At 34.2% G+C, this 18,478-nt stretch overlaps 2 protein-coding genes across 3 annotated transcripts in view; both read right to left on the bottom strand.

Moving 5' to 3' along the window:
- LOC110464952 (exocyst complex component 6B-like) overlaps positions 1-3,073 on the bottom strand; it is a 36,884-nt gene extending 33,811 nt beyond the window's left edge. For both annotated transcript variants that reach the window (XM_021520453.1, XM_021520463.1), the window contains exon 1: positions 2,899-3,073. In XM_021520453.1, the coding sequence (XP_021376128.1) occupies positions 2,899-3,059 (161 nt within the window). In that variant the 5' untranslated portion in view covers positions 3,060-3,073. The remainder of the gene's footprint in view (positions 1-2,898) is intronic.
- A 3,032-nt stretch (positions 3,074-6,105) lies between these two features.
- Positions 6,106-18,478, bottom strand: part of LOC110464944 (uncharacterized protein C20orf194 homolog) — a 13,172-nt gene continuing 799 nt past the window's right edge. The window contains exons 2-15 of the mRNA XM_021520440.1: positions 16,392-16,557; positions 16,027-16,115; positions 15,469-15,621; positions 15,196-15,272; positions 14,534-14,582; positions 13,759-13,840; positions 12,814-12,902; positions 12,473-12,559; positions 11,766-11,872; positions 11,456-11,530; positions 10,980-11,185; positions 10,244-10,309; positions 9,666-9,759; positions 6,106-9,053 (exon numbers count right to left, since the gene is read on the bottom strand). Of these exons, the coding sequence (XP_021376115.1) occupies positions 8,944-9,053; positions 9,666-9,759; positions 10,244-10,309; positions 10,980-11,185; positions 11,456-11,530; positions 11,766-11,872; positions 12,473-12,559; positions 12,814-12,902; positions 13,759-13,840; positions 14,534-14,582; positions 15,196-15,272; positions 15,469-15,621; positions 16,027-16,115; positions 16,392-16,557 (1,450 nt within the window). The 3' untranslated portion in view covers positions 6,106-8,943. The remainder of the gene's footprint in view (positions 9,054-9,665; positions 9,760-10,243; positions 10,310-10,979; positions 11,186-11,455; positions 11,531-11,765; positions 11,873-12,472; positions 12,560-12,813; positions 12,903-13,758; positions 13,841-14,533; positions 14,583-15,195; positions 15,273-15,468; positions 15,622-16,026; positions 16,116-16,391; positions 16,558-18,478) is intronic.

Raw genomic sequence — 18,478 nt, 5'->3', positions numbered from 1 at the left:
TTTTTGTTGACCTTTGTCCATGGAAGGTCCCTGCAAAATTTCATTGAAATTGGTTCAGGGGTTTTGGAGAAGAAGTCGAAAATGTAAATTGTTTACGGACGCACGACGGACGACGACGGACAAAAGGCGATCGCAATAGGTCACTTGAGACTTTGTCTCAGGTGACCTAAAAAGTTTACTAGTCCAACACATCTGTATTTTCATAGTAGTTTTTTTATAAATATTGAAATTTTTTACCAGCCATAGCATGAAATGTTGAAGTTTTGTCAACTGCAATGTCATAAGTACATATGTGTGATACCTTTAATTTGTCAAGTCTTAAACATTAACTTATGAATAAAGTATAATGACTTAAGATAAAGATACTAAATTATGACGTCCTGTGACCACGTAAAATTAAGAACATAACCAGGTTATATATGTACAGTGCAAGAGATTTCTGCAAATGGATATCATCAGCAATGAAAACGCAAACAGCAGTGGTGAACATATATGTAGACTAGGGCTGAAAGTGTACACGCAGTGATACAATTGTAATTCAGAACTTTACAATAACCTACATGATCTAGTACTTTTTCAAATAAATGCAACGTGCTTTAATACTTTATGTCATCTAAAATTCCATGACTAAAACGACAGAAAAAATAGTTCATATACATGAAGTAAAAACCTTTATTTATTAAATGTTAGTAATTAATAGCTTCAGAGGTTACTTTAATTTTCAGCCATACAACTATATAGGTATATATGTTGAATTTGTTCAGGGCATTGTAGAAAATGTGTTTAAGAAAAGTAAATTCTACAAATAATTGATCAGAAGGGGACAATGTAATTATGCAGACTTGAAATCAATTTGTTATTGTTATAAGGAAGAACCTGTAATATGATCTTAATTATAATTGACATTCTTATCAGTATAGATATGGCCTGATATACATGTATATACGTCTGATGATAAATGACCTATTTAAGCTTCATGTGTATATATATATGACACTGTATACATCTGTGTTAAGACATACAGCAACACATCAAGTGCTTTTCTATCTACATGTACAGGATGCAATGTTTAAACGACTTTTTGCAGTATTTTGAAGTACAATGTACTAGGGCAGACTAATTAAAAGTTTGCGCAAGCAGCTTAGTGCAGAATTGGCTAGATTTGACTAGACCATGTCTAGCATCACGACTTTATCCAGTATGCGTAATTATTAGGGTTGGGTATTGCCAAGATTTTGATATTGCTTAGCACTGCATTTAAATGGGGCCCTTCCTATTAATCTGGTCATTTAACAATTTCAAGACATGGCTAGTTCAAACAGCCATGGAATTATTGATCGAAATGAGATTTCCTCTGAAATTCTTTGTGTTATTGGCTTCAAACAGATATTTGATTTCAAATAAATGTGAACACTTTGCTTTTATAAAAGTTTTATAAATAAACACTATATTATTAAATGTACAACTTATCTACAAGGCATATATATAATACAAATATATTTCAGACCTTAACCAAATCTAGTTAATAATGATTCATTTTTAAGGGTGAAAACATCAATTTCCTGATTCATTAAATGCTTAGCTGAAGTACAATTAGATGTGGACAAGCAGGAACAGGATGTCAAGTGCTCATGATCATGATTATATAAGCTTATTGATTGCCCTGGATTGAAGTTCAACATAATATAATAAAATGACTGGGTTAAACCTGATAGCATCAGAGTCCAGAGAATTAACAAATTTTCCCGCTATAGCACCTCAGTCTAGACCTGACACATACAGTGTATCACAAAAGTTCTAAATTTTTACTGGTTTCCTTTATCATGCCCATGCTTTATATATGCAGGCAAGTCAATTTGTATACCCTTGCCATATTTGGATATGCTATATATGATCACCTTTAAGCAAAAAAAGCTGATTTTGGTAATCAAATATATGATTTAAACATCAAGTCTAAATATTCTTATACATCTGGGAAGTACCGTAACATTTTACAGTACACTGTAGTACTAAAACATCTCAGTACTACTACTAAAATAACCTGCATGTACAAAAATGTCTGTAGCTTCAGAAACATGTATAACATATATACATATATGGCATTTGAAAATAATTGATCTATAAACCCCTAAAACATGTAAAATTACTCTGAACACCTTAGTTTAGGTCCAAATATAGCTGTAACAAATGCTCATGTCCCTGTGCAAATAGAAAGACTTTAAGGCTCTACAGTAGATCTCAAATAATTTATACGATTAGTTGAAATGCAGAAATATCAAAATAATATTTGATGAGGTAAACAACCGTTGGCCAGACTGTTGATACATCTATGTATGTACAGTACATACGTTTGTTTCTTTGTTTCACCCTATAAGCCGTAGTAAGTGTCATAAGTGTCCCAAATGTACCTTCTGAATATTCAACTGTTTAAACTTTGTACATTTTTTACCATTATTGTTTAAACATGCAAGGACTGTACTTGTAGATGGCCAAGAATGAAAGAAGAATTACAACAGGAGGTCTGACTTTATTGTTTCTTCGGATTAACAAGAATTGATACATCACAGATGGCGACATATATTCAAGTGCTTCAACCCCAAGGTGTAGACCGAATTGTTTATATCAACAGTTCAAATGGGTTCAAATTACTTAAAATTACAGGGTTCAGACAATTCGTCTGCTATATTTATTTTGATGACGTCAGGTACATAGACATTCAAAAGTAAACAAAAATAAGTTAAAATGACAATAAGAACATCGGAAGATGGAAATGAATAACCATTTAGGTTGTGTAAAGTGGTAGCTAGCCCACTACAAGCAAATGTCTGATGTGGGGTGTTGACAGACGGATGGTGATGAGGGATGCCACCCCCTCCATCGGACAGACAGAATGTTTACCTGAGTGTGGTCCCCAGTGGTCCATCGGAAGTTTCTATTTCTGTGATTAGATGGTCGTGGTGGGCATTCATGGACTCCATGCGCAAAGTGTTGGCGTCCTGAACCGTCTCAGACAGCGGTTTCCAGTCCGGAGGCTTCTTGGAAGTTACAGGTTCCGCCATATTTACAATTTTCCAGTGCGCAACTGACAGTTACTTCCGGTATAGCCTTGTCAAGTCCGCAAAATTTACAAAATCCAAAATACAGGGAAAACAACATTTATTAATATTCTTTATATACAAAATGTAGTGAAATAATTGCTTTTTTTGCATTACTGTATTGTTGCAATGTTTCAGTTAAAAAATGCTAAAGGATATGCCAAGTTAATTTAAAGTCAGAATTTATCGACCCATACTTTAGGAGTAGTCTTTTACTTGATACCTCATTAGACCCCACTGCCCACAGAAGTGAGAACCATAGATTTAGAAAAAGAAAAGTCTTTGACTAGTGATGTTTCACACTAATTTCATCAAAACTTGTCCACTTGCAGTATAGGTATTTAGTCTTTTCAATATGTTTTATATTCCCCTAACAACATTGTAATTCCCCTATCAGGCCCTGCACCTCTAACATCACGGGGCCACACCTTTCATCTATTAACAATTTAATAGTATTTACAGGAGGATGCTCCATATCAAATGTGAAAAATATTCTCCACTCAGATTTTAAGAAGTCTTTTAGTATATTTCTCTATTTACCCCCTAATTGCATGGCCATGCTCTTCTGACACGGTAATTCACATTCTTTGAAAACTTTTGCCTATAGTGATGCATGATCCATATTGAATTTAGTCATAATTTGTCCACTTCTTTTATGGAGTAGTCTTTAAGATTTACCCTATTACCTGCCGGTCTTGTCCCCAAGGAATCCATACCTTTCAATTATAAAGATTTACTTCTCTTGGCCCAGGAATGGTAAATGTGGTACGTACGTATCTTTTTCAAGGAAAACATAAACAGTATTGAAATTCTGATTGTGATGAACCAATATCTTTCATTTGAATTATAAAATTATGTATTTTTTTTTAATTTAAAAAATCACAATAAACAAACAGATTGATTTTCGCACAAATTTCAGTTACTGGGTATTTTATAAATAGGTACCATACTGTTCTTCTGGTCAATGTACATTCATCTTATTTAACAAGCATCCCATTTATTGATGAAAAAAAAAGTTTTCTTATACAAAGATTTCATAGCAAGAAATATTGATAATTCTTGAAATTTTGAAATGAAATAATCTGAATTATCAATATTCACATCATATATAAATATTTGTATAGTAAATCAAAGATGTTAATTTAAGTTTCAATAGAAAAGGACACACATTTTGAAGAAAGTGATCGATAAAGTTACAATTCAGGTATTCACACTCTGCTTATTCACGAATTTAATCATACTGAATTCATTTTTAATTAGAGAAAAAAATAATTTAATGATAATCTATTGATTTAACAAAGGATTTCTATTTCAAAGTTTTAAATTTGATTTCTTCATCATAAAATATCTATTTACAAAACAAGAGAATACCACGATTTCGTTTTAAACCTGTGTGTATCAAAAACTAATTATTAATTTTATTAAAAAAGTGAATTTTTGATAATGAACTCCTTATTGATGTCAAGATTTTGCTAACTGCTGTTTCTTTTATTTTAAGATTTTGTTTATTTTATTTTTTATTTTGAAAAATTCGCTATAAACAGTCAAGTATTACCTATCTCATGTATGAATTTACTGTGTTGTACATTATAACTGTGTTTTGTTGTATAAGAACGACTGTGACACAGAATTTGAATTTCTTGGAGACAGAAACAACTCTGTCTTACTGATGTCTGATCTTCACAGCAGCTGCCCTGCATATTGTAGTATTAACATGCAAATTAAAGGATAAATTTGTACAAAATAGAACTGTTGGCACCTTTTGCATAAAATTTCATGTTATTATTCATTGCCTAAAATTTTCTATCATAATTCATGTACAATTTGCAACAGGATTATAGGATTGTTCACGGCTGTGGTATAAAATCTCTTTGTACCGTATCTGTGGTAATTATTGTCCCCTTGCATGCAAGAAGTGGAAGGTTATCATTCTTTTATTTGATGACTTTGGAAACATTATCCTAACCTATATCAAACAATTGTACAGGTAACACCGGGAAATTATTTGAGATTGACTTAGGTGATATTATTACCATATTAGTATCTATACAGAAGCTGTTGCATTGATAAAATGGACCCATGGTTCAGAGATCGAGAAATTTATAATTGTCATTGATTTGAAATGTAACTATTTCATCTCATTAATACTGGTACATATCACAGACAACAAGACAGTTATTTTTCAGTAACGATTTATTTTGTTGACAACAAATCAATGGTGAAAAAATAAATAATCATTCTAAACAAGTTCAGCACTTTCAAACATTGAAAATATCCAACACATCATTTTAACTGAAACATTTTATGCTGTACAAAATGACACACACGAATACTTGAGCTGAAGCAAAATTATGCTGTACAAACTTGCACATATTCACACACAGACTTCATACAAAACGAAAAAGAAAAACAGTGGGACGTTATTCTGACAAAACTACTTGCATCTGAATAGCGTTTTACAGGCCAAATAAGATTTGATATTATGCTGGTCTGTTTTGAAGTGATAATGTTACATTGGTCCGTTTTATGATTTGAAGGAATGATGTCTGTTTTACTGAAATTTTATATCCCTATAATCATTGTGAAATCACCAGCACATAATATTATACAATGCTTCAGAATATACCTCTTTAGGATTTTTGCAAATTATCATATTTCATAATTTGATAGATATCTCAGGACAGTTTCTAGATAAAAGAGTAATTCATTATATATCTTGAAGCTATTAGTAAACAAACTAAAATTGTAATACATTTTCTTCCACATTTTTACGATCCATGAGTTATTTCCCTTGTATAGTTGATTGTAGAATGTGATAAAATAATGCAAGACTTTATTATTTATAAAAGCCCTTTTCGGTTACAAATAAATTGTGTAAAAAGTCTATAATTACATTTTGGTACATAGTATGGTGCAAGCACTGAGTGTGTGCATGGTTACGGGTAGGAATACATATTTACTGTATGTATTTATAGGGTACTCAGCTCTATTTTAGAAAGAATTGTAACTTGGTCTGTGAATTCAAACACAGGCATTGCAAGTGTATAGGTAGATATATATAACGTGTCATTAATCAAAACAATAACTTTAATTTCACAGGTGGAAATACACACTAAAACTGACGTGCACATATACAAAAGTCTGTGGAATGTAAGAGTGCTATAGTAACAGATAAAAAACAAATATATTTATTTTGGCAAACATAATCATTTGCTCTTCTCCTCAATGATTTGGACGGAAAATGTATACAACTTTAATGTACGAGGTAAGTGTATTGTTTATTGTTTATTGAAATGAAAGGATCACACAAAAATTAGTGATATATAGTTATATATATGTGCATGCATAAGACAAAAAGACAAAATACTGTATTTAAATTATTGAATCATTTTGTAATCCCTCCCCACCCCAAAATCTGAAAATTATCAATACACCTTAAGTAGAAAAAATCTCAGGCAGGAGGAAATGGACAGGAATGTTCATAAAATACTTACTCTAGCCTCAAATGGCCAACACTTAAACATACATGTACATAATGTTAATGTATTACCTGGTCAACATAAAATCAATATACTCATATCAAAATTAGATTTTGCAGGCATATTTTATCAAGCACAATCAATATACAAACATCATATTTAAAAGCAATAAACATCAAACCAAACAAATTTCATTCATTCCTTGTTTTAAAGGGCAGCAATTGCATATACCACTACTCGGAAACCAAACAGGAGATTTAGTTGAACAAGAGTGAAGCATCTGTATGAAGATATGTTGAGCAATAAATGTTTTCTAAGTTTATATAAGACAACAAAAGTCAACATCACAATTATATATATTGTACTTGGAAACAGTTATAACGTATCTGACAGGTAATGATTTTTAAGGAATACAACTTTAACATATATTTATGGAGTTGTATCCCAGACTTGATACAACTAACCATATCCAACAGATGAAAAGCACAGGATCAGGACTTAAAGCCCAAGTCCATCACTTTTAACAGCTTTTACAATGGACATTTATATCTATAAAAAGGTATTTCCTACAAATAGGATAAAACTGAAGAATGCTTTTAAAGTCCATAAAAGTCCACTTGCCCGCTCTCTAAGTAATCAACCTCTCTAGTCTGACCACCAGTATAACCAGGGACAGTATATAGAGTCCCTGGTATAACACACAGCATTGACACAGATACATGTAAATGGACGGAGATAGTACCTGTGGTATGTGCCAAAATATGGAAACAATTCAGGTACACACACACAAAAATATTCATTTTTTTTTCAACTTTACCGAAGACTTTTTATAACTTAATTAATATTCAACCAATGAGATGATGTACATGTACTGTCAAACTTAACTTTACGATTCAGTAAAGAAACTTGATTCTACTTGCATATTTAGTTTACTGAACATAAATACCCTTTTTATCACCATCATTTTACAAGGTAAATAAAATTAAAGTAGCAAAAAAATTGTGGAATACATTTATGGCAATTTAGAAGTATTGTAAATTACATTTTTGTACCAATATTTGTGAATTCAGTATCCTTATACTTATAGCTTCAACAGTTAGTGTATGACTAACTCGAAATATGTTAATATGTTGTAATTTATGTAGTACACATCGCTGAACGTCAACTCACACTTTTCTGTAATATAATAACTCATTTACTCATTTTCTCTCGGTATTTCATTTCGTTATGTTCACGATAAAATTATTTTATGTAAAAATGAAAAAGATTGTTGTGAATGATAACTGAGGTATGATAACAGTTACATTGATTGGTTTTGTGGAAAAAAATGCTCTGATCTCACCCTGAAAAATTCGAACTTAATCTTTCACAGTATGATCTATCATATCAGCCTCACAAAACAGCTGTTAACTTCAAAGTTAACAACAAACCAGCAACAATCAGTTTTGTTTTGATTTTTTTTTTTTTATTTCTATTTTTTTAAATAAAACAATATCATATGATATCATGGCAAACTATTTCTAGTGACTAGTAACCTATCACTGAATCTGGAACAGGTCCCTTTTAGGGATTCAGGAAGTCATAGCTCCCATCCACTCTTACAGACATTCATTAAGCTTTGTACCAAGAACAATAATTTCTCGGTCTAAAGACAACTAGACATACATAATACTGTTAGTGTTATATAATGTGTATGCCACCAGAGGTTATGATTATTAGGCTGATATTCCTCATGGATGCTATATATGGTGATTTGATACAGAGGTCAGCATATTGAGTTCAAACGTTAAATATTTATGAGATTTTAAGAACAAGAGCAGCTAGGATTTAGAGGAAAAATTGTATCCAAAAAGATTAATGCTTAAAGACATTTCCAAATATCTGTGGATTTCCAGTGCTATCCTGGTAAAACATATATTGTACCTCTCTGCAATTACGGTAATGTTTTTACCAAATAAACCTGTCTATAATTAACATTTTTGGGGAATTTCCCAAAAATGTCTGTGTAAATTTTGTGTGACATTTACTATGCTAAATTCCCTATGCTATAAATCACTTTATTTTTGTGAGTGATCAAATTCATGTAAATTTGTAAGGAAAATCATTCCCAATTTTAAATCTTCAAAATATAATAATGAAATCCTGAATTCAAGTATAAATGAATAAAAGCTACAGGTATAGTTCACAAAATAAAGTACACCCCAAAATAAAGGGATTAACAGTACATGGGAGATCACAGGAGTTGTTAATAGCAGTTCATATGAATGAAGACCTCAACGTCACTAGAGGTCAAAAGTTCACCAGTGGAAACACCTTGATGAGGTTCAGTCATGTTTATGAGATAAGCTCACAACTGCAGTCGACACTAATCAAGAGAAGAGGTCCACATAGTTCCTAGAAATCTCATCCACCTTCTTGTTGAACATCTCAACCTCGTGATTTGTATTCTCAATGTATTGCTGGATAAATCTGTCCAGGTCTGTTAACAGCAAAGAAAATAAAAAAATAACCAATGGCCAAAAAATCCTCAATTATATAAACTAACATTTTTATGCACACACAATGCAAACCTAACATGAAGACTTCTTATTTTCTAACATGAAGACCTCGTATTTTCAGTATCGTCAATAATACTTTTCATCACAGATTAACAAGTTGTTAGTTCAGGATAATATTTAAAAACAAATATGTATAACAACAGGCCCATAAGACCTGTCCCACCCATCTGTTTCTTTTCAACCCCTAAGAGAGCTACACTCTTCCTTTATGCAACAGATTCTCTGTTCCAACTCCCAAGGATGCATTATTTAATTTTTCTGCGCCATTAATATTTTATCTAGCCTAGATACAACGTACTGAGAAATATCAACAACACTGAATAACAGAGAATGGCGATGAAAGAAAATTACGTCTTTTTTAAGTTTTGATAAAATAGCATTGTGAAAAACTCTTTATACATCTACACATCACCTCAATCAGTAAAGTTTTCATTGTTGTCAAAATTGATGCCCTTTGATTAATTACCTTTATACAGGAAACTTGAAAGGAGGAGACAATGTGTATATTACATATGATTGACCGAGAAACCTACCCGGATGTGTATTCTGCTTCTCTCCATCAAAGCTGACAAACTGTGTTCCGTTGTAGAACCAGCCCTCGGGAAGGGCCTCCAGGTGGTGTTTTGTCTGGTCAAGGGAGACAATACATGTTACTCTACATACACTTATTTTAGCAATCTCAAATTTTAGCGCATTATGAAGTTTTAATAGATTAGCACATTTATGGATTGGTGCATCCCGATAATATGCGAGAGAGAACAATATACAAGAACTTCAATTGGCACCTCATGATATAATAAGTGCAATATTTAAAGTGCATATATATGTATGTTAACAGTACCGTGTGTTTATTATAATTTCATATGATATGTTCTGTAACTCTTTTTCATTCTGAATCTTAAGTTGATTGAGGTATCTATGACAATTCTTCAAATTTTTATATTTTTATCAAACCAGTCCACACTGCACAAGTAAGAAAACACCTTTATATATACCATACCTTATTATAAAATTTCTAATCTAGTGAATCATCTTACTGTAGTCCAAGATGTAATGAAGTCATTGTCTATCAATCTTAGTTAACTAATCATACAAATACATGCATACTTACATGAATTTTCTTTACATCTTCCTTTGAGACATTTTTACGAGCTATAAGCTTCTTCTTTTCTGGCTTCTACAAACACAAATATTCCAGGATGAAGTTTGTCCTCAACTGAGACTCATATTAGATGGAGGTACAGCACAATGGGATCAAGTACTGCATGACCTTAAGGTCAACTTATTAAACTCAGTAGAGTTATATTGTAGTGTAGAGCTATGAGAAGTCTTCTGCTGTGATCAACCTTTTATAATCGTAATCAAACTATATAACATTCACAAAATAATATGGAGTACCGTACATAAATTTCAATAAAACATTAAGGAGAATCTTAGGAATATTAAGATGCAATGAAATGTTTACAAGTTTCTCAGGACTCTAAATTTCAATCCACCATGTAGAAAAAGATTTGAAATATTATTCTCATTATAACAGATAGCATATTAATACTCTGGAATGTAAGTGCCAATAAGATATTAAAGAGACTTATAAAATATATATTTCAATAAAAAAAATACAAAGACCTTTTGTAAAACATTAAGAGGATACAAATGCTTTTTAAGTATTAATCATAAAAAATAAATTGGAACTAGTTGTTTTGAATTTAGGAGACTCATTAACAATTTCACCAAAACTTTGACATATAGGTATATCTAAATCTCCTATAAACTGAATTGTGCAAATTTTAAGGAGAACTTTATTAGCATATTTCTATTAAGTATAAAGAAGACCTAGTACTGCTGACCTGTTTGACACACATTCTGACCCAGTCCTTCACCACGTTTTCCTTTAATTCACATCCAGTGATCACGAGGAAGTGATCTCCCTTGGTGTTATGGGGACCATCTCCATTGGTGACATTGCTGGATAGTTGGTCCAGATTTTTGGCGACAGTTAGAGTTGTAGTGTCACTGAGTGTGACATGATGAATCTCCTTCAGGTTTGATGAATCTGTACCGGGAAATAATATTCTAGAATAATATGTTGTGAAGTTGATTTAATTTCTATCATGTAAATTAATATGAAAAAAATGTTTGCTTTACTTTGTATAATGCAGTAGAAAGCTTAAACATCACAGAATTTATATATTTCTCAAGAAAATATCTTATTTTCCTGCATATAGATTATGTTCTACAGCGGCTTGCATTGTTTTTATACTTAATTGCAGGTCAAAAATAATTTGTTTTGATAAATCATTTACATCCTTATCGGAATCTTCACCTGTGAAATGTAGCATGCCATGAAGGAAGTAGATGTTACCCTGACAAGGAAATGTCTTCAAAGAGCTCTTCAGACCTAGAGGTATAAAACACAAATGATAAATGCTTTGCAAAGAATCATGTTATACATATGCTCCAAGAAATAAATATTTGTCATTTACATTTTTATATAACACCCTTTTTTTTACTTTAGGCAACTGGTGATTGATCAGAAAGGAACGTGGATATTGCAGTGGGAAAAAGCCTTCCTGTCTGTAAAATCCGGATCAAAAACAATACCAGGAACAAAATGTCTCCAGATTATGAATTACCTTTTAGTTTTTTCAGCAGAAGTGGACTTTCCAAGGGTTGTGAGAATCTAAGGAGAATGCTGTTCATTTTGAATAGAGTTGTCTGTTCCTTCCAAGCTCCCAAGGACCTGAATATCAATTAAGCAGAGTTTAGCAATGTCAATTAAACTAAGTGGTCATAACACAGACAAATATAATGAATGCATTGAAACCTTTTGCATGTCATATAGGTGGGTTTTTTTTTTACTGAAGTTTTTTCATGTCAAATGCTTGTAGAAGAATAACAACAATTCCACAGGAGCAGATGTGTCGCCTGCTCAGCGCTTTTAGCAAGAAAAGTTGACAGACTCGACAGAAAACCCCGTAATATATGTTGAACATTATTGCTTCTAGCATTACCGTACAAAATTTGAAAGAAATTGATTAAAAAATTAAAAAATCTTGCATTTACTACACAATGCCCTTATTTGGCAATAAAAGGGACATAACTCCACCAAAAATGCACGTAAACTTCTGAAATGCGAACTTGTCTGAGCTATATTGGTATGCAATATGTGTTTCGGATGACGCAACCGACGATGCCGACAAAGTCATACCTTAATGTCGCCTTGTGTTGCAGGCGACACAAAAACCAAACAAACAAAAGCTATTTATAGCTACTGTAGTTTATACAACTACTATGTACTGTTGTAGTTACAGTCTGACCATGATAGTTAAGCTACACATACCAGCCTGGACAGAGAAGATGTCGAGCTCGAACTTTTTCGTCCTGCATAAAGGCTGTCTCTGACAACATGGCATCTATGTCCATACTCCTGTATAAGGAAAACGGGAAACATCACATCAGTTCATGTCTGTACATTCAGTCTATACATTCAGCTTCTTAAATTTTATCATAAAACATTTAGTGTTCCTCCATTGATCAGATATATCTGTAGAGCAGGATTGAGAATGACTACTTTTTTCTTTAAACTACATGTGTTTACTTTAGGAATGGAAGCACATGTACAAATTAGAATTTTCAGGAATTCTTAAAGGGTATGTCTGATAATTCTAACTGCATCCCCACCTGGTCACTTTGCCGTTTTCGGCCAAGAAGAATGCCACATCTGTGTTGATTGAACGAAGTAGATTCTGAACTTCTATCAATGACTGGTTCTGAAAATAGTGAAATTAGCAATTAACATCCACAAATTAAGGAGACAAGTCCACAAGTTAACATTGATAAATGTTGACATTTAAAGCTTATGTACTTTGACTAATGTCCATAAGAGAATCTTACCTTGACCAGTGTCCACAAAAGAACCTTACCTTGACCAATATCCTCAAGAAAACTTACCTTGACCAATGTCCACAAGAGAACCCTACCTTGACCAACGTCCACAAAAAAAGAAGGGCCGCGGTGGCCAAGTGGTTAAGGCATCTGACATTCTGCTACCACTAGCCCTCCATCACAGGGTCGCGGGTTTGAGGCCTACGGGGGCAGTTGCCAGGTACTGACCATAGGTCGGTGATTTTTCTCTGAGAACTCTGGCTTTCCTTCACCACCAAAACCTGGCACATCCTTAAATGACCATAGCTGTTAATAGGACGTAAAACACAAACAAACTGAAAACCCCCACATGAGAACCTTACTTTGACCATCGTCCCTAAGAGAACTTACCTTGACCAATGTCCATAAGAGAACCATACCTTGATATTGTCAACAAGAGAACTTCACTATGACCATTGTCTAAATGAGAATCTAACCTTGATCACTGTCCACAGAAGCACCTTATCAACCCTGACCATTGCACACAAGATATATATTTACTGATGTCTTATTGAGAGCTGTACCTTGATATCCTTAAGGGATATATAATCAACTCCAAACATTTCTGTAAACTCACCTTGACCGTCATCCATCACACAGATTTATCCTCACCAATGTCTATAAAACATATTTTCCTTGACCGATGACCACAAGAGAGATTTATATTATCATGCATTACCAATGGAAACAAGACAGACTTACTTTGACTGATGTGGAGGAGGTGAAGAGGATGTTGTTGACCCAGCCCTGGGCACAGTCATTGAGCAGGAAAGGATGTGTTAACCTGTAACATTTACAGAATGTATAAAATAATTCTTATAACATAGATCAGCCGTTCCAATAGTTTAACAGAAAGAAGCATGTGTTTGAGAAAAAAATCACTTACTGATACAACTTCATTACTTTGTCTTCTTTTGATAAACTATCAACATATTATAAATGGTATTCTTACTATAAATGTTCCAAAAAACCTTAGAGCTTGACCGTTATAGCTAGCTATTGCTGAAATTCAGAACCAACAATCTTTGTCTAGATTAGGAGTTGTCTCCCCTCACACAATATCTGCTGCTTCATATATGACATACAACTTAACTCACAAACAGACTACAGCATGAAATACCAGCTAGTTCACCTCACAAAAAAGCTACACTTACCTCATGATCACACAAATGAGTAACATACCATTTTATATACCACAGGTAATTATTTCTTGATCAGACAAGACCTATGTTGTTTGTGATAATTTGTCAATTAAAGTAATTTTAGAATGTAAAACCTCTGTACACAGTTCAGCTCTCTGTACTAATTCTAGCTCTATAACTATGATACAAAATTTAAATAATTGGGATCGCTGCTCAAAAAAACGAACCATAGAACACACTATTGCGAGTTGACTTTAGCAAGTGAAAGCCATAATGTTGTGCTTAAAAGAAACATATTGGCCACAATAATTTATCGAGTTTCACAGCTGTCTCACCTGCGCTCCATGTAGGCATTGAGAGGGTCCACACAGACAGTCACAGCACCTGTAAACAGACACACAGTACGTTAGTCGTTTAAAAATACACCTCTTATCCAATCCTTTACAGTTTTATAGACACAGAGTACTGATGTCACCATCACAAAACATACCTCTTATCCAATCCTTTACGGTTTTATAAACACAGAGTACTGATGTCACCATCACAAATTATGACTTTTATCCAATCCTTTACAGTTTTATAGACACAGAGTACTGATGTCACCGGGGCAAAACATACCTCTTATCCAATCCTTTACTGTTTTACAGACACAGAGTACTGATGTCACCATCACAAAATACACCTCTTATCCAATCCTTAGCAGTTTTATAGACACAGAGTACTGATGTCACCATCACAAAATACACCTCTTATCCAATCCTTTACAGTTTTATCAACACAGAGTACTGATGTCACCATCACAAAATATACCTCTTATCCAATCCTTTACTGTTTTATAGACACAGAGTACTGATGTCACCATCACAAAATACACCTCTTATCCAATTCTTTTACAGTATAGAGGTTAATTAACTGACACCCATTTACAGTTTATTGGTAAGATATTTATGGACATGAGGAGTAACAGGTGGTTGATATACAAAGTAATACGCCTCACCTATTTTCGTGACCTTTCTGACGTCCGGGTCTGGATGACACTGTATGGCCTTTACCACCTGTACGATGTCCACGTTCCTACAACATCACCATCATATCTTCCTAATGAATAACTTGTAAATGTAACTTCATAAATGTAATTGTTATTACAGAAATCTCAAATAAATTAAATTAAAGTTCAACACAGGGCAAATACTTGATAGAAAAAAAGAAAAAACACAAGTAGGAAATGTAAAGGGGATAAATGCCATGATCTACAAGTTGCTTGACTTACATTGGAGTGACCACCAAGACTCTTGCTTTGGATGTTGTGGACACTGATGACCGTTTCCTCCTGTTGTTGCTGACCAGTGCGGTCAGTGACATTTGTAACTGACCGGGGATAAAGGATTTTGTAGAATCTAGAGGCTGGCGTAGGACTGTCCACCTACAAAATCAGTTTTGATGCACGTGCTTAGAATATATATAAAGTTCACCATCAACAATGTAAAATCAAGTCAATATACATGTAGTAATGATAGGTTTAAGTCTTAAAGAATGTTGCAAGCATGGTTTTAAACTCTTATTTTCTTTCTTTTAATTCACTCAAATATCTAAAGCAGCATTATAGTATCCTATTACACAGACATTTCCTTGACCTCAATTAATTAGTCAGCAGTATTTGTAGAATTTATTGCTTCCTCAATGCACAAAAACAAATTGTATTGATCGTTGATCATCCACTTTTACTGCTGAAGTTGAACTGATGCAGTGTGAGGAGTTACTGGTTTGATACATACTTGATTCTATCTTTTGTGATATTTGTGTGAGGAATTACTGGTTTGATACATACTTGATTCTATCTTTTGTGATATTTGTCAATGTGTCACACAGTGTGGCCTTGTGGTTCCCGTGTACGCCTCCCACAATGGTGATCACAATCTGTAACACAAACACACCAACAATTTTACAATGCCATGATTTAAGGAACAACTTATCATAATCGTGTTCATACAAATGTTTCCTTTTTTTTGTATAGATTAAGATCATATTTGATGCCATTTTTGGTAACTATTATTTTTCATATAGATTATTACAACATTTGATACCAATTTTTAAAACTATTGTTTTGTATATAGCTTATGATCACATTTTATCCCAGCTTCTGTAACTCTGGTTTTTATATAGATTCCATGGGACCACCTTCATTAAATGTACCTCTATCGTTTTGTCCTCGGGTTCCACCTCTTCACCGGGTCTACGATTTTCAGCTGCGATGCTACGGTCTGTGTCCAGAGGCTGGTTAACATTACGAATCGCAGGCAAGGCCTCCTCAGGAATGGGGAGATCACTCACGCTACTGGCGGAGAAGTGGGCCAGGAACCTGTCAAAAACCGCATGAAATATAAACAAAATGAAGCTGGGATCACTACCCTTTATATAGAGATATTTGTTATGTAACATGCAGATGTCCTTTTGCTTCATAGATGTTCTTTATGAACAGGAATTAGCTATAGAGAGATGTCCCGTTACAGACAAGTACTTACTATACTAAGGCGGCCTATATAAACAGGAAATTGGTGTACATAAATAGATGTTCTTTATGAACAGGAATTAGCTATAGAGAGATGTCCCGTTACAGACAAGTATTTACTATACTAAGGCGGCCTATATAACCAGGAAATTGGTGTACATAAATAGATGTTCTTTATGAACAGGAATTGGCTATAGAGAGATGTCCCGTTACAGACAAGTATTTACTATACTGAGGTGGCCTGTAGAGCCAGGAAAATGGTGTACATAAATAGATGTTCTTTTTGAACAGGAATTAGCTATAGAGAGATGTCCCGTTACAGACAAGTATTTACTATACTGAGGTGGCCTGTATAACCAGGAAATTGGTGTACATAAATAGATGTTCTTTTTGAACAGGAATTAGCTATAGAGAGATGTCCCGTTACAGACAAGTATTTACTATACTGAGGTGGCCTGTATAACCAGGAAATTGGTGTACATAAATAGATGTTCTTTATGAACAGGAATCAGCTATAGAAAGATGTCCCGTTACAGACAAGTATTTACTATACTGAGGTGGCCTGTAGAGCCAGGAAATTGGTGTACATAAATAGATGTTCTTTTTGAACAGGAATTAGCTATAGAGAGATGTCCCGTTACAGACAAGTATTTACTATACTGAGGTGGCCTGTATAACCAGGAAATTGGTGTACATAAATAGATGTTCTTTATGAACAGGAATCAGCTATAGAAAGATGTCCCGTTACAGACAAGTATTTACTATACTGAGGTGGCCTGTAGAGCCAGGAAATTGGTGTACATAAATAGATGTTCTTTATGAACAGGAATTAGCTATAGAGAGATGTCCCGTTACTCAAATATTCACGCGTTTCGGTAGTAAAAGCGGGAATTGTTTGTCTTCGCGGATACGAGGTAATAACGTGGCGCACAGGCTTTAGCGCGTGGTCACGCGGTTTGTACTGGTTTATAGGCATTCTCTAGTCAGACACCGAGCAGTTCAGGTCAAATTTTTCGCTGTTTTTTTCCAAGATGGATCCTAATATCACATCAGCTATTACACATGAAGTACATTCGGCTGTGATAAGTTCACAGAATGACATACTGGCTAACTTAGATAGCCTTATTTCGGGAAAATTAGCGTTGTTTGAGCAAAAAATCACGGAAAGACAACTCGACATATCCGACAATCAGTACGCCAAGATCCAGCAGGATTTATTGAGTGCAGAGCCCCATAAATTTGTCAGGAAAAGTTGCGAGAAGCAATTTAACTTCAACAGAAGGTGAAAGCCAAGCTTTTGGAAGTGGACCATGCGTTTAACACGGATGTCTCGACTGCAAAGACCAAAATAAGTGAGGGTATAAGTTTATTGGATTACAGGCAAAAGTTAATAAAGTTAGCGGACACCTCAGAGTCTGGGTGGAAAGCCGTGGAGGAGTACCAAGCCAACCCTATTGCCTCTGATTCGGAGGATGAAAAGAAGATGGACAGGGCGCGTGCACGCGCCAGTAAGAAAATTAAGAACGTCAGTAGCAGAGCCAGGGGCTACAGCAGAGGCAGAGGACGTTATGTGCCGTATGACGTGCGCCAGAAGTATCAAGCGCCAGAACAACCCATTCCAACGGTTAGAAGCTTCAGGCCCGGGACGTGTTATTCCTGTGGTAAAGTAGGACACTGGAGGATGGAGTGTCCAGGGATCACGAGAGGGGCAACAGATGCGATGGGAGTCACTAATAAGTTAAGTAAACTTTTGAATGTTAAGCATGTAGTA

The sequence above is a fragment of the Mizuhopecten yessoensis genome, unplaced genomic scaffold (genome assembly GCF_002113885.1).
Source record: "Mizuhopecten yessoensis strain PY_sf001 unplaced genomic scaffold, ASM211388v2 scaffold1539, whole genome shotgun sequence".
Classification (NCBI taxonomy): domain Eukaryota; kingdom Metazoa; phylum Mollusca; class Bivalvia; order Pectinida; family Pectinidae; genus Mizuhopecten; species Mizuhopecten yessoensis.
This window is presented reverse-complemented; position numbering and strand designations above follow the sequence as displayed.